At 40.9% G+C, this 16,012-nt stretch overlaps 1 protein-coding gene across 2 annotated transcripts in view; it reads right to left on the minus strand.

The window, feature by feature from the left end:
- LRRC63 (leucine rich repeat containing 63) overlaps positions 1–16,012 on the minus strand; it is a 65,912-nt gene that overhangs the window by 44,732 nt on the left and 5,168 nt on the right. For both annotated transcript variants that reach the window (XM_055096730.2, XM_034936703.3), the window contains 2 exons: positions 4,909–5,586; positions 4,365–4,433 (listed from right to left, as the gene is read on the minus strand). In XM_055096730.2, the coding sequence (XP_054952705.1) occupies positions 4,365–4,433; positions 4,909–5,586 (747 nt within the window). The remainder of the gene's footprint in view (positions 1–4,364; positions 4,434–4,908; positions 5,587–16,012) is intronic.

Raw genomic sequence — 16,012 nt, forward strand, 5'->3', positions numbered from 1 at the left:
GCATGACATGGAAGACACCCGGAAGTTAATTTACATCATAGACAAGGATACAAAAGTTCTGGGAGGAACGGTAGGTTATGGTTAGAGTGTTCTGCTGTGTATAACCTCTTACTAAATGCAGCTATTTGAATTATTAATTGGGTATATTATTTTTATTGTTCTAGAATTTTATTTGACTCATTTTAAAAAACAAAAATACCAGTTCTGTGGTGAAATTCTCCAATGATCTCTTTGTTTTCTTGGACATAGTAATCATAGTTACTTTTAAATCCATTTGAAACTCTAATATCTGAATCAAATATAGGGCTGTTTTATTGCCTGTTTCTTTCTACCGTTTTTCAGATATTTTATTTTATTTTTTTAGAATGTGTTGTAATTTTTTTAATTTAATGTTGGACTTCGAGGATGAACTATTTTAAGAAGTCTGGATAATACGCCCTCTCTCTTTCTCTCTCTCTCTTTCTCTCAACATGTTAGGTTTTCCTTGATTAGGCAGAAAACACCATTATCAAGGATTGGTTTGAGCTTTGTTAGGGCTTGGCTATTTTAGTTTTGTCCTCTTTCCTAGAACATCATCTTTATTCCTAAGGAATGGAATTTCAACGGAAATTCCAATGTGTTTACAAAGGCCCCAACACTTTGGCAGAGCTTGAACTCTATTATCCATCTTTTGTGCAAACACAAAACTCTATGATAAATTTCTTGTCTTCTCAGCTGATGTTTTCTACTGTGTTTCTTGGAGTCTTGTTCTATACATTCACAGCTTACAATCAGCTAGCAACCTTGGAGTTTGTATGAAGATTTTTTTTAAGAGACTGTGATATAGTTTGGATGTTGTCCTCTTTAAATCTCATGTTGAAATGTAAACCCCAATGTTGGATGTGGGTCCCGGAGGGAGGTGTTTGGGTCATGGGGGCAGATCTCCTATGGCTTAGTGCTGTCCTTGTGGTAGTGAGTAGAATTCCGATGTTGTTTAAAAGTGTGTAGCAGGCCGGGCACAGTGGCTCACGCCTGTAATCCCAGCACTTTGGGAGGCTGAGGCCGGCGGATCACGAGGTCAGGAGATCAAGACCATCCTAGCTAACACGGTGAAACCCCGTCTCTACTAAAAATACAAAAAATTAGCTGGGCATGGTGGCGGGCGCCGGTAGTCCTAGCTACTCGTGAGGCTGAGGCAGGAGAATGGCGTGAACCTGGGAGGTGGAGCTTGCAGTGAGCCGAGATCTTGCCACAGCTCTCCAGCCTGGGTGACAGAGCGAGACTCTGTCTCAAAAAAAAAAAAAAAAAAAAGTGTGTGGCAGGCCAGGTGCGGTGGCTGACATCTGTAATCCCAGCACTTTGGGAGGCCGAGGAGGATCACTAGAGGTTGGGAGTTTGAGACCAATCTGGTCAACACGGTGAAACCCTGTATCTATGAAAAATACAAAAATTAGCTGGGCATGGTGGTGCATGCCTGCAATCCCAGTTACTCAGGAGGCTGAGGCAGGAGAATCACTTGAACCTGGCAGGCGGAGGTTGCAGTGAGCTGAGACTGTCCTACTGCACTCCAGCCTGGGCAATAGAGTAAGACTGTCTAAAAAAAAGAAAAAAGAAAAAGTGTGTGGCACCTCTCCTTCACTCTCTCTTGCTTCTGCTTTTGCAGTGTGATATACCTGCTCTTGTTTTGCCTTCTGCCATGAGTAAAAGCTCACTGAGGCCTCTCCAAAAGCCAAGGGAATGCCATAACTACGCTTGTATAGCCTTCAGAACTGTAAACCAATTAAACCTCTTTTCTCTATACATTACTCAGTCTTGGGTTTTTCTTTGTAGTAATGAAAGAACAAACTAACACATAAAATTGGTACTGAGGAGAAGGGCATTGCTATAAAAATACATGAAAATGTGGAAGCCACTTTGGAACCAGGTAACAGGCAGAGGTTGGAAGTTTCTAGGGCTCAGAAGAAGACAGGATGATGAGGGAAAGTTTGGAACTTCCCAGAGACTAGGTAAACAGCATGACCAAAATGTTGATATTTATATTGACAGTGAAGTCCAGGCTGCCAAGGTCTCAGATTGAAATGAGGAACTTATTTGAAACTGGAGCAAAAGTCACCCATGTTACACCTTAGCAAAGAGCTTGGCTAAATTCTATTCATGTCCTAATGATCTGTGGAAGTCTGAACTTCAGAGTGATGACTTGGGGTATCTGATAGAAGAAATTTCTAAGCAGCAAAGCATTCAAGATTTGGCCTGGCTGCTTGTAACAGCCTATGCTCAGATGTGGGAGCAAAGCAATGATAAAGTTGAAATTTATATTCGAAAGGGAAGCAGATTGTAAAAGTTTGGAAAATCTGCAGCCTGGCCATATAGCATGGAAAGAAAAAGCTTTGGGAGAGGGATTCCAGCAGGCTATAGAGTAACCACTTGCTAGAGAGATGTGCATAACTAAAAAGGATCCAAATACAAATAGCCAAGAGGAACAAGGCCTCAAAGACATTTCAGAGACCACTGTGGCAACCCCTCCCATAGAAAATCAGACTCCAAGTTCTTCGGCTTTTAGGCTCTTGGACCTACATCAGTGGTTTGCCAGGGGCTCTTGGGCCTTTAGCCATAGACTGAAAGCTACACAGTCGGCTTCCCTACTTTTGAGGTTTTGGGATTCAGACTGAGTCACTACTGGCTTCCTTACTCCTCAATTAGCAGACGGTCTATCATGGGACTTTACCTTGTGATAGTGAGTCAATTCTCCTTAATAAACTCCCTTTCATATATACATATATCCTATTAGTTCTGTCCCTCTAGAGAACCCAAACTAATACAAAGGGACATGCCTTGTCTCACATGAGACTTTGTACTTTTGAATGATGCTGAAATCAGTTGAGACTTTTGGGGAACTATTGGCAGGGGATGATTGTATTTTGCAATGTGAGAAGAACATGATATTTGAGGGGCCAGAGGTGGAGTGATATAGTTTGGATGTTGTCCCCTCTAAATCTCATATTGAAATGTAACTCCCAGTGTTGGACATGGGGCCTGGTGGGAGGTGTCTGGTTCATGGGAGTGGATCCCTCATGGCTTCGTGCTGCCCTCATGATAGTGAGTTCTTATAAGATCTGGCTGTTTTAAAGTTTGTGGCACCTGTACCGCACACCACTCTCTCTCTTGCTCCCACTCTCATCATGTGATGTTCAAGCTCCCACTTTGCTGTATACCATGAGTAAAAGCTCCCTGAGGCCCTCACCAGCAGCAGATACCAGCACCACACTTCTTGTAAGGTCTGCAGAACTGTGAGCCAATTAAGTCTTTCTTCCCTATAAATTATCCAGTCTCAGGTATTTCTTTATAGCAATGCAAGAATGGCCTAACACAGACTGAGTCTCACTATGTTCCAGGCGGGCCTCGAACTCCTGGGCTAAAGTGATACTCCACCTCAGCCTCTCAAGAATTGAGACTACAGCTGCACTCCACTGTGCCCAGCTTGTATGCAGATTTTTTGATTCACCTTCCTTCAATTCTTTCCTCGCCAAGGTTTTCTCCCTCAAGTCCCAAGTATATTGGCTGCTCTGAAGTCTGACTACTAGCTCCTCAATCCACTAAAACCACCACATTCTACTTGTAATCCATTCTCCCACACCACAAACACCCTCAGGCATGAGCCAAGGTAAAGGCAGAGCTTCCCTTCTTTCAGGAATTGTAATGTCCACATTGGTTACTGTCCAGTTCTACTCAAGTCACGCCCACATTGGTTACTGTCCAGTTCCTTCAATAGCTACTTTATATATTTTTGGCAGCTTTAATAGTTGATTTTGGTAAGGTTAGTCCATTACAAACTACTTAGTAATGGAAAAAACCCAGAAGTCACCAGGTTATTAAAAAATGTGCCCAATAATTCTAATACCAAATAATCCTGTGGATATGTTTCTACTGCTTATTGTTTCTGCTAGTTTTCATTCATTTTGTCTTTCTCTTTGTGTGCCTGGTAATTGTGAATTATTTGCCACACACTATATTTGAGAGATTGTTTGTAGACATAATGTAACATCTAGGATGGTATAATCTTTCTTCAAAGATATTTTTCATTTTCATTTGTTTCATTTGCCTGGCACATGGCAAATAGTTAATTCATATTTTTGTACGCCTGTCCACCCCACCCAGATTACAAGTGCATCAGCTTTTATATTCTCAATATCAATATGTTTGGTTCATAGTCAATATATTAAAAATAGCTGCTCCATAAATGACTTAGGGAGCTGAAAATGAGGTAAGACATATGTGTGTTATGCATGTGTGAATCAGACACATAAACACAAAAAATCACCCACAATTTTTTAAAGATATAATCTTACATACATTTTCTAAAAGAATTGTATAAATCTAGCATTTACCTTCAGGTGGTCTTGGTGGGATTTGCTTTGGGACACTTTCTATATTTCCATTTTCTGTTACAAGAGTTTCTAGAAAAATGAAAAACAAATGGGATGACTTTGGATATTTGTAAAAATTCACTTGAGGGTTTTATGACTTCAATATAATTGTTCATCATTTAATGGATTCCAATTATCCATGAAAATATATTCATGAAGGCGTCTATCAGCATTGGCATTCTACTTCTGGAGTTCTTCTAGATCACCTTTGAATGACTGTGTATTCTCACTGCTTCTTTATATTAGCTTTTCCGATCCTTTGAATTCCCTTGTTGGTTCCCATTATCACCATCTGAATGGAGTACCCAGTCTGGCCTTGGCAGATCTGCAAGGTCAGGACTTCTGTTATTGCCCTATGGCTCAAGTATTACATGTATAGATAAAAGGTGATTCCATCCTCCCACTCTGCAAACCCAAAGGGGGAGGGGTACCATTAGCTTGCATGCCTTCTCTCCCCTTTGCTCTACTTGACTCTATAATTATACCGTGTTCAGATTGTATTTACCTATCACAGACTGCCTGTGAGGTTTTCTTGGTAAAACTGGTGTTGGCAAGGAAACAAAACCTGGAAATTCAGTAACTCTTAGTGTCAATGTAGCAGTTGATTTAAAATGTTCAGGCCACTGTCCTTCTGGTTTCATAGATACAGTCGTAGGTGGAGGGCTTGGCACTGTTGCACTTAAGTCTCTCGAGATGTGCTGATAAGTATAGCCTGGACTCTCTGGTAAAGGTTGATGCTTAGGGTGCATTTTCTCAAGTTTTTGAGCGATAACTGAGCCAGGAGTACTTTTAGGTTTGGAAAACTTGGAAGAAAGAATTAAAATGTTTTCTAGCCTTTTTTCAGTATAAACATCTTTCATAGTTTTAAACTTTCTTGAACTTTCCATTTTGTTTGTTTCTTTCCCAAAAATTCGAGTAGAAGCTGAATTACAATGTGGAAAAAATATGGAACCAGTAGCAGTATCTGGAATCTGCTCATGGACATGCTTAGTAGATTTCTGGGGTGATGAAATTGCAGTCACTCTTTCTTGTACACAGTGATCAAGAAAGATATTTTGGATATTGATAGGTGTTAGTGATTGATTTCTTAAAACATCAGGAAAACGAGTTCTATCCATTTTAATGGAAGTGGTTTCATCTTCAGTGAATGCTACATGTAGTGACTCAGTTTTACCAGTTTTAGCTAAACCAAAAGAAAAAAAGAAAAATTAAATTATATTTATCAATATGTCACAGACAAAATATCTTAGCATTCACTTTTCTTTACCCACTCACCCCTTTCTCACCTGCTAAAAATGTTTCTGTATATACTTGCTCAGCTACCAGGATGTGTGTTGACATGACTGGTATAAAGTTTGAGTGAGCAACTGGAGAAGTGACAAGGCTAAATTGTATTAGATTTTAAAAGGGTAGAGAGCTATTCTTGGAAGAACAGAATTGGTAGAGAGAAGGGGAGATATAAGCTCCAATAATAGACTAGATTTTTGAGAGGTTATCACTAAAACTCTGGCAATAGGGATGGATACAACTGATGAAGTTTTGCTATTTATCATACATCATTGGCTCTCCCTCATTTGAAATTTCCTTGACCAAAGATTTACATTTCTTTTAAATGCCAGATGTCAGACCAATGTGTCTTTTGAAGATGATAACAATCTGATAGTGGTTACAGGTGCCATAAGCTCATTTAGGTTATAACAATAAGTATTCTTTTCTATCTTACGTCCAGAAAATCCACTGAGCTTGCATTCTTAGGCAGGAATCATATATGCCTTTTCTTTCCTATGCAACAGAATGTGAAATGACATTTTTCTGTTCTCTCAGCTGAGTGCAATAAATGATGAGGATCTGTACATTCAAATGAGGAGATAATAGATTCATTAAGGCAAAATTTGCCAAGGGGTGGCCAAAATGAGTCCTTCAACACTTCACCCTTTACCCATCTGTTGTCTATATGGGATTGCTAGAGACTGATCTGAGTTTGGAGACAGTATTTCTTCTGAACAGAGCTATTGGAGTTCTATGCATTTCCCTGATTTTTCCCTCCCCATGGAGGGTGTAGGAGGGATGATGTCCCCTATCTCAAACCAAGTGAGGGAGACTTTTTATAGAGAAGAGGAATATATGCCACAAGGAGAAAGTAACATCTCACTCTTCCCCTATCCACCTCCCTGACTGATACTTGTAGAACAGCAAAACGTATTGGTTTACTAGTGCTGTTTCCTGATCAGAGTAATATAAGAGAATCATTTTAACTACTTGACTTGTATCTCCTGACATTTCCATGGGGTACAAGACTGATGCTGATTCTCACTTTAATTTTTAACTTTTTAACAACTTAACTCTTCCCCACACCTTGCCCCACTTATAGAGGAACAAAAAACTATAATATGAGTTGAGAAAGAGAGTAGGGCCAGGCGCAGTAGCTCATGCCTGTAATCCCAGCACTTTGGGATGCTGAGATAGCAGGATCGCTTGAGGCCAGGAGTTCAAGACCAGCCTGGGCAACATAGCAATACTCCTATCCCTACAAAAAAAAAATAATTAGCCAAGTGTGGCAGCATGCACCTGTACTCCCAGATACTCAGAAGGCTGAGGTGGGAGGGTACCATGAGCCCAGGAGATTGAGGCTGCAGTGAGCCATGATTGTACCACTGCACTTCAACTTGGGTGACGGAGTGAGACCCTGTCAAAAAAAAAAAGAAAAAGGAAAAATGAAAAGAATAGAAAAAGAGAGTAAAAAAATAGGGTTGAAGAACTGATCAGGCCCCTCCTTCCCTTGGCTTGTGTAAGAATTAGCAGGCCTAGGTTGAGCTTGGAGGAGGGACACAGTCTGATTGTACACTATATGGAAGTACTAATTTAGATGAAACAAGTAATTCAATATCTGAAAATGAGATAGAGCTAATTGACAAAACTGACTAGAAAAGCTTTTAGAGAGATACATATGCCACATGAGATTGAAGGGCAGTAGTAAGAAAATAATGTTTGCTTCCCACTTAAGTGGAACTAATTAAAGCTAACTGATTCAATAAAATAGCTACACCAATATATTTAAGTTCATTTTCTCTCTATTAAAACAAAACACATTAACACAGCAAACACTTCAATAGACTCCAGAACTCCTTCCAACTACCACCATCTCACCATATTTATCCTTCCCTTTAATGGCAAACTGGAGTAATTTATACTCATTAGTTTGATTTCCTCTCCCACCGGCGGAAGAGTCTCTGTTCTCAGGCTCACACATAGAGAACAGGACATCTCCTCCTCCTCCACACACCCACTTCTGCTACTGCTGCTGAAGGCTGGGGCAGGTGATCCAGAGACCTGCTTGACTGAAGCTCTAAGTAGTGACTACAACCTCACAGTGTAACATGGCCTGCATGCCTGGGATCTGGAGTGAAAGCAAGGTTCTTCCTCCTTTCACATGGCACTGTAGCACTGCTGCTGCAGAGAGCAGAAGAACCTGGGAACAGCATGTCTGGAACTGTGGGTGGTGACCTGTAGCACAGCCACCACCAACACCAGCCCACAGCATGCAGGACCCAGAGGGTCATTCACCACCTCTACTGCCATGACCCATAGCACAATTGTTTCCCAGCGACGTGAGAACCTGTTCAGTCACCTAGCCCACTGCTGCCACTACCAGCATCCATGCAAACCACCTAAGGCCCAGGAACCGGCCCACCAGTAACTGCCAACACAGGTGCCAGCATACACCACTCTGGGGCACAAAGATAGGTAGAGTCAGCCTACTCTTGCCACCCTTGGGGCCTGTCCCCAGCACAACTTCACCACAGCCTTCACTAATAATTGCAGCCTAATCCTCTAAGGAAATCACAGAAAGCATTAATGCTATTTATAGCCAAAGAAATCATACAGAGACTACACTACTACATGTACTCAGAATCAAAGCCAAAGTGCCCTACCCAACCAACACCACAGATACATCTTCAGAAAAAAGTCCTACCCTATGGAAGTGAATTAAAAAATAGGAAGATGCAACTGTTACACCAGATACACAGATATCAATATAAAGACACAGAAAACATCAAAATACAAGGAAATATGAAACTTCCAAAGGAAAACAAGAATTCTCCAGTAATAGATCTTAATCAAAAAGAAGTTGCTGAAATCCCAGAAAAATAATTCAAAATTTCAATTTTAAAGAAGCTCAGTTAGATACAAGAGAATTCTAGAAAATACAAACAATTCAGAAGAATTCAGGATATGAATGAGAAATCTACCAAAGAGATAGATAGATATTTTTAAGAAAGAACCAAATAGAAATTCTGGAGCTGAAGAATTAATTGAAGAAAATATAAAATATATTTGAAAGCTCCAATAATAGACTAGATCAGCCAGAAGAAAGAATCTCAGAACTTGATGACACGTCTTTTGAAATAATCCAGTCAGACAAAAATAAAGAAAAAGAACCTAAAAGAATCCGCAAAGGCTTTGTGATATTTGGGACAACATAATGTGATCAAATATTCAAATTATTGGCATCCCAGGGGCAAAGAGACGAAGGAAGGACTATAAAACCTATGTAATTAAATAATAGAAGAAAACTTCCCAAGTCTAGCAAGAATTTTAGACATTCACTTTCAGATATAGGAGCTTCAATAATCCCTAGGCAAACACAATGCAAAAATGTCTTCCCCATGGCACATTATAGTGAGACTGCCTAAAGTCAAAGATAAAAAGCATACCCTTTAAAAAGCAAGAGAAAAGCATCTGGTCACCAACAAAGAAACCCCATCAGACTAACAGTGGATTTGGATTTCTGTGGGGTTTGTTTTTTGTTGTTGTTGTTTTGTTTTTGTTTTTGAGACAAGGTCTTGCTCTGTTGCCCAGGCTGGAGTGCAGTGGCACAATCTCAGCTCACTGCAACCTCCACCTCCCATGTTCAAGTGATTCTCCTGCCTCAGCCTCCCAAGTAGCTGGGATTACAGGCCCACACCACCATGCCCAGCTAATTTTTGTATTTTTTTTAGTAGAGACGGGGTTTCACCACGTTGGCCCGGGTGGTCTCGAACTCCTGACCTTGTGATCCACCCACCTCAGCCTCCCAAAGTACTGGGATTACAGGCGTGAGCCACTGTGCCTGGCCTTAACAGTGGATTTCTTAGCAGAAATTTCACAGGCTAAAAGAGAATGAGGTGATATATTCAAAGTGCTGAAATTAAAAAAAAAACACAACAAACAAACTGTCAGCCAAGAAGAGTCTACCCAGCAAAATTATCCTTCACAGATGGAGGAAAAATAAAGTATTTCCCAGACAAGCAAATGCTGAGGGAATTTGTTACAACCAAGAGTGACGCTACAAGAAATGCTCAATGGAACAGAATACAGAATCCTGAAATAAAGTCACATACTTACAGCCAACTGATCTTCAACAACACTGACAAGAACTGACACTGGGGAAAGGACACCCTCTTTATATATTTTTTTCTTTTTTTTATTTTATTATTATTATACTTTAAGTTTTAGGGTACATGTGCACAATGTGCAGGTTAGTTACGTATGTATACATGTGCCATGCTGGTGTGCTGCACCCATTAACTCGTCATTTAGCATTAGGTATAGCTCCTAATGCTATCCTTCCCCCCTCCCCCCACCCCACAACAGTCCCCAGAGTGTGATGTTCCCCTTCCTGTGTCCATGTGTTCTCATTGTTCAATTACCACCTATGAGTGAGAACATGCAGTGTTTGGTTTTTTGTCCTTGCGATAGTTTACTGAGAATGATGATTTCCAATTTCATCCATGTCCCTACAAAGGACACGAACTCATCCTTTTTTATGGCTGCATAGTATTCTATGGTGTATATGTGCCACATTTTCTTAATCCAGTCTATCATTGTTGGACATTTGGGTTGGTTCCAAGTCTTTGCTATTGTGAATAGTGCCGCAATAAACATACGTGTGCATGTGTCTTTATAGCAGCATGATTTATAGTCCTTTGGGTATATACCCAGTAATGGGATGGCTGGGTCAAATGGTATTTCTAGTTCTAGATCCCTGAGGAATCGCCACACTGACTTCCACAATGGTTGAACTAGTTTACAGTCCCACCAACAGTGTAAAAGTGTTCCTATTTCTCCACATCCTCTCCAGCACCTGTTGTTTCCTGACTTTTTAAGGATTGCCATTCTAACTGGAGGATACCCTCTTTAATAAGCAGTGTTAGGAAAATTGGACAGCCATATTCAAAAGAATGAAACTGGATCCCTATCTCTTACCATATACAACAATCAACTCGAAATGGATTACAGAGTTAAACTTAAGACCCAAAACTATAAAAATACTATAAGAAGACCTAGGTAAAACTCTCCTGGACACTGGTCTAGGAAAATAATTTATGACTAAGACCTTGTTGAGTGGGAGAAAATATTTGCAAACTATCCATACCACAAGGTACTAACATCTAGAATATACAAGGACCTCAAACAACTCAACAGGAAAAAAAGAATCCCCTTAGAAAACAAAAAATCCCCTTAGGCATGACATGAATAGACATTTCTGAAAAGAAGACATACAAATGGCCAACTCTTATATTTAAAAATGCTCAATATCACTAATCATTAGAGAAATACAAATTAAACCACAATGAGATATTATCTTACCCTAGTCAGAATGGCTGTTATCAAAAAGATAAAAAATAACAGATGTTAGGGAGGATGCAGAGAAAAAGAAACCCTGAAGGTGTGTGTTCTCATCAGCTGTTCACTGTACGCCTGACAACCTTCCACTCCCAGTACAATCTCAGCCTGGCCATTCCATGTTGCTCTAGGGGTCTGCTTTGGCAACTCCCAACAAATAAACTATATTGAAAACGTCCAAGGCCTGAGATGGGTTCTGGAAATCTGCAGTCCTCCACAGTCATTCACACCAATGTCCCCTTCTTTCTTCCAACAGACCCCCACTCCCCAGTAGCAATGGGTTAACCTCTGCTGACTCAGAACCAAGTCTTGAACTTGAAGACAAAATTTGAACTTTGATCCATATGGCACTTGAGAGACAGCAAAATATCGCAGTCCCATATACTTATGAACCCCTCTCTTCAAACCCAATGTCATGAAAACAAAATGGGAAAATAAAAATTAAAAAAAGTTTTTCCCCTGATTATCACTGCCATCGTCCTAGTCTTCAGAGTTAATTTCCCATTGGTTTTCTGATATTGTCATACCATGTTTTCGCTGAATTATCAGAATCGGTATTAATTCAGATTTCTTAGTTTGGGATATAAAAATCTAAGTGAACAGGATCTACTTTACCTCACCTTTTTGTGTGATGACTCATAACTTTCCAATATGAAGCCTTATTTACTGCAATTATTTCTGACAACCAAAAAGGCCCAATTGCTCATGTATGACTTCATTTCATATGTTCATCACACTATGTGGAAAATCTTCTCTTATCAACCAATTCAAATCATTTTTTTCTTTCAAAGTCTACCTTAAACCCTATGCAATCCATCCTTCTTTGATAATACAACACATATTTATTGTTCTCATCAATTCATTCAATAAACATTTAACACCTACCATGTGCCAGCTGTACACATAGTGCTGGGGGTACAATGATATAACACAAACCTTACTACCAACAAATATCTCACAATTTAGTATAGAAACTAGGCAGGTAAACAGTTATAATAAGTGGTGCGTAGGAGTAAGTATGGAATACTATGGGAGAAAAGAAAAAGGCAGTCTGATTGGGTAGAGAAGTGATGCTTAAAGAAATCTTCCCAATATGGAGGGCGAGCCAAAGCACGGTGCGGCGTCACCTCACCTGGGAAGCATAAGGGGTCTGGGAGCTCCCAACCCTAGCCAGGAGAAGCCTTGAAGGACTGTGCCGTGAGGAATGGTGCACTCCAACCCAAAAACTATGCTTTTCCCATCTTCTTCACAACCTCTAGACCAGGAGATTCCCTCAGGTGCCTACACCACCAGGGCCCTGGGTTTCAAGCACAAAACTGGGTGGCCATGGGGGCAGACATCGAGCTAGCTGCTGGAGTTTTTTTTTTTTTTTCATACCCCAGTGGTGCCTGGAATGCCAGAGAGATAGAACTGTTCACTCCCCTGGAAAGGGGGCTGAAGCCAGGGAGCCAAGTGGTCTAGCTCAGTGGATCCCACCCCCATGGAGCTGAGGCAAGCTAATCCACTGGCTTGCAACTCTCACTGCCAGCACAGCAGTCTGAAGTTGACCTGGGACACAAGCTTGGTGGGGGAGGGGCGTCTGCCATCACTGAGGCTTAAGTAGGCAGTTTTCCCTGCACAGTGTATACAAAGCCACCAGGAAGTTCAAACTGGGTGGAGCCCACTGCAGCTCAGCAAAACTGTGGTAGCCAGACTGCCTCTCTAGATTCCTCCTCTCTGGGCAGGGCATCTCTGAAAGACAGGCAGCAGCCCCAGTCAGGGGCTTATAGAGAAAACTCCTTACTCCCTGGTACAGAGCACCTGGGGGAAGGGGCGGCCGTGGGTGCAGCTTCAGCAGACTTAAATGTTCCTGTCTGCCAGCTCTGAAGAGAGCAGCGGAGCTCCCAGCACAGCACTTGAGCTCTGCTAAGGGGGACAGACTGCCTCCTCAAGTGGGTCCCTGACCCCCGTGCCTCATGACTGGGAGACACCTCCCAGCAGGGGTCGACAGACACCTCATACAAGAGAGCTCCAGCTGGCATCTGGTGGGTGCCCCTCTGGGATGAAGCTTCCAGTGGAAGAAGCAGGCAACAATCTTTGCTGTTCTGCAGGCTCCGCTGGTGATACCCAGGCAAACAGGGTCTGGAGTGGCCCTTCAGCAAACTCCAGCAGACCTGCAGCAGAGGGGCCAGACTGATGGAAGGAAAAAATAACAAACAGAAAGGAATAGCATCAACATCAACAAAAAGATGTCCACACAGAAACCCCATCCGAAGGTGACCAACATCAAAGACCAAAGGTAGATAAATCCACGAAGATGAGGAAAAACTAGCACAAAAAGGCTGAAAATTCCAAAAACCAGAATGCCTCTTCTCCTCCAAAGGATCACAACTCCATGCCAGCAAGGAAACAAAACCGGATGGAGAATGAGTTTGACAAATTGACAGAAGTAGGCTTCAGAAGGTGGATAATAATAAACTCCTCTGAGCTAAAGGAGCATGATCTAACCCAATGCAAGGAAGCTAAGAACTTTGAAAAAAGGTTAGATGAATTGCTAACTAGAAAAACCAGTTTAGAGAAGCTAAATGAACTGATGGAGCTGAAAATCACAGCACAAGAACTTCGTGAAGCATACACAAGTATCAAAAGCCAAATCGATCAAGCAGAAGAAAGGATATCAGAGACTGAAGATCAACTTAATGAAATAAAGCATGAAGACATGATTAGAGAAAAAAGAATGAAAAGGAACGAACGAAGCCTCCAAGAAATATGGCATTATGTGAAAAGACCAAACCTACATTTGACTGGTGTACCTGAAACTGACAAGGAGAATGGAACCAAGCTGGAAAACACTCTGCAGGATATTATCCAGGAGAACTTCCCCAACCTAGCAAGACAGACCAACATTCAAATTCAGGAAATACAGGGAACACAACAAAGATACTCCTCGAGAAGAGCAACCCCAAGACACATAATGGTCAGATTCACCAAGGTTGAAATGAAGGAAAAAATGTTAAGGCAGCCAGAGAGAAAGGTCGGGTTACCCTCAAAGGGAAGTCCATCAGACTAACAGCGGATCTCTCTGCAGAAACGCTACAAACCAGAAGAGAGTGGGGGCCAATATTCAGCATTCTTAAAGAAAAGAATTTTCAAACCAGAATTTCATATCCAGCCAAACTAAGCTTCATAAGCAAAGGAGAAATAAAATCCATTACAGACAAGCAAATACTGAGGGATTTTGTCACCACCAGGCCTGCCTTACAAGAGCTCCTGAAGGAAGCATTAAATGTGGAAGGTAAAAACTGGTACCAGCCACTGCAAAAACATACCAAATTGTAAAGACCATCAACACTATGAAGAAACTGCATCAACTAAAGGGCAAAATAACCAGCTAGCATCATAATAACAGGATCAAATTCACATATAATGATATTAACCTTAAATGTAAATGGGCTAAATGCCCCTATTAAAACAGACAGACTAGCAAACTGGATAAAGAGTTAAAACCCATCAATGTGCTGTATTCAGGAGACCCATCTCACGTGCAAAGACACACATAGGCTCAAAATAAAGGGATGGAGGAATATTTACCAAGCAAATGGAAAGCAAAAAAAAAAAGCAGGGGTTGCAATCCCAGTCTCTGATAAAACAGACTTTAAACCAACAAAGGTCAAAAGAGACAAAGGAGGGCATTACATAATGGGTAAAGGGACCAATGCAACAAGAAGAGCTAACCATCCTAAATATACCCAATACAGGAGCACCTGGATTCATAAAGCAAGTTCTTAGAAACCTTCAAAGAGACTTAGACTCTCACACAATAATAATGGGAGACTTTAACACCCCACTGTCAACATTAGACAGATCAACAAGACAGAAAATTAACAAGGATATTCAGGACTTGAACTCAGCTTTGGACCAAGCGGACCTAATAGACATCTACAGAACTCTCCACCCCAAATCAACAGAATATACATTCTTCTCAGCACCACATCGCACTTATTCGAAAATTGACCACATAATTGGAAGTAAAACACTCCTCAGAAAATGCAAAATAACGGAAATCACAACAAATAGTCTCTTCAGTGCAATCAAATTAGAACTCAGGATTAAGAAACTCACTCAAAACTGCACAACTACATGGAAACTGAACAACCTGCCACTGAATGACTACTGGGTAAATAACGAAATTCAGGCAGAAATAAATAAGTCCTTTGAAACCAATGAGAACGAAGACACAATGTACCTGAATCACTTGGACACATTTAAAGCAGTGTGTAGAGGGAAATTTATAGCACTAAATGCCCACAGGAGAAAGCGGGAAAGATGTAAAATTGACACCCTAACATCACAATGAAAAGAACTAGAGAAGCAAGAGCAAACAAATTCAAAAGCTAGCAGAAGACAAGAAATAACTAAGATCAGAGCAGAACTGAAGGAGTTAAAGACATGAAAAACCCTTCAAAAAATCAATGAATCCAGGAGCTGGTTTTTTGAAAAGAGTAACAAAATAGATAGACCACTAGCCAGACTAATAAAGAAGAAAAGAGAGAAGAATCAAATAGACACAATAAAAACTGATAAAGGGGAGATCACCACTGATCCCACAGAAATACAAACTACCATCAGAGAATACTATAAACACCTCTATGCAAATAAACTAGAAAATCTAGAAGAAATGGATAAATTTCTGGACACACACACCCTCCCCAAGATGAAACCAGGAAGAAGTCGAGTCCCTGAACAGACCAATAACAAGTTCTGAAATTGAGGCAGTAATTAATAGCCTACCAACCAAAGAAAGCCCAGGACCAGACAGATTCACAGCCGAATTCTACCAGATGTACAAAGAGGAGCTGGTATGATTCCTTCTGAAACTATTCCAAACAACAGAAAAAGAGGGACTCCTCCCTAACTCATTTTATAAGGCTAGCTTCATCTTGATACCAAAACCTGGCAGAGAC

Source organism: Pan paniscus, chromosome 14 (genome assembly GCF_029289425.2).
Source record: "Pan paniscus chromosome 14, NHGRI_mPanPan1-v2.0_pri, whole genome shotgun sequence".
NCBI classification, from domain to species: Eukaryota; Metazoa; Chordata; class Mammalia; order Primates; family Hominidae; genus Pan; species Pan paniscus.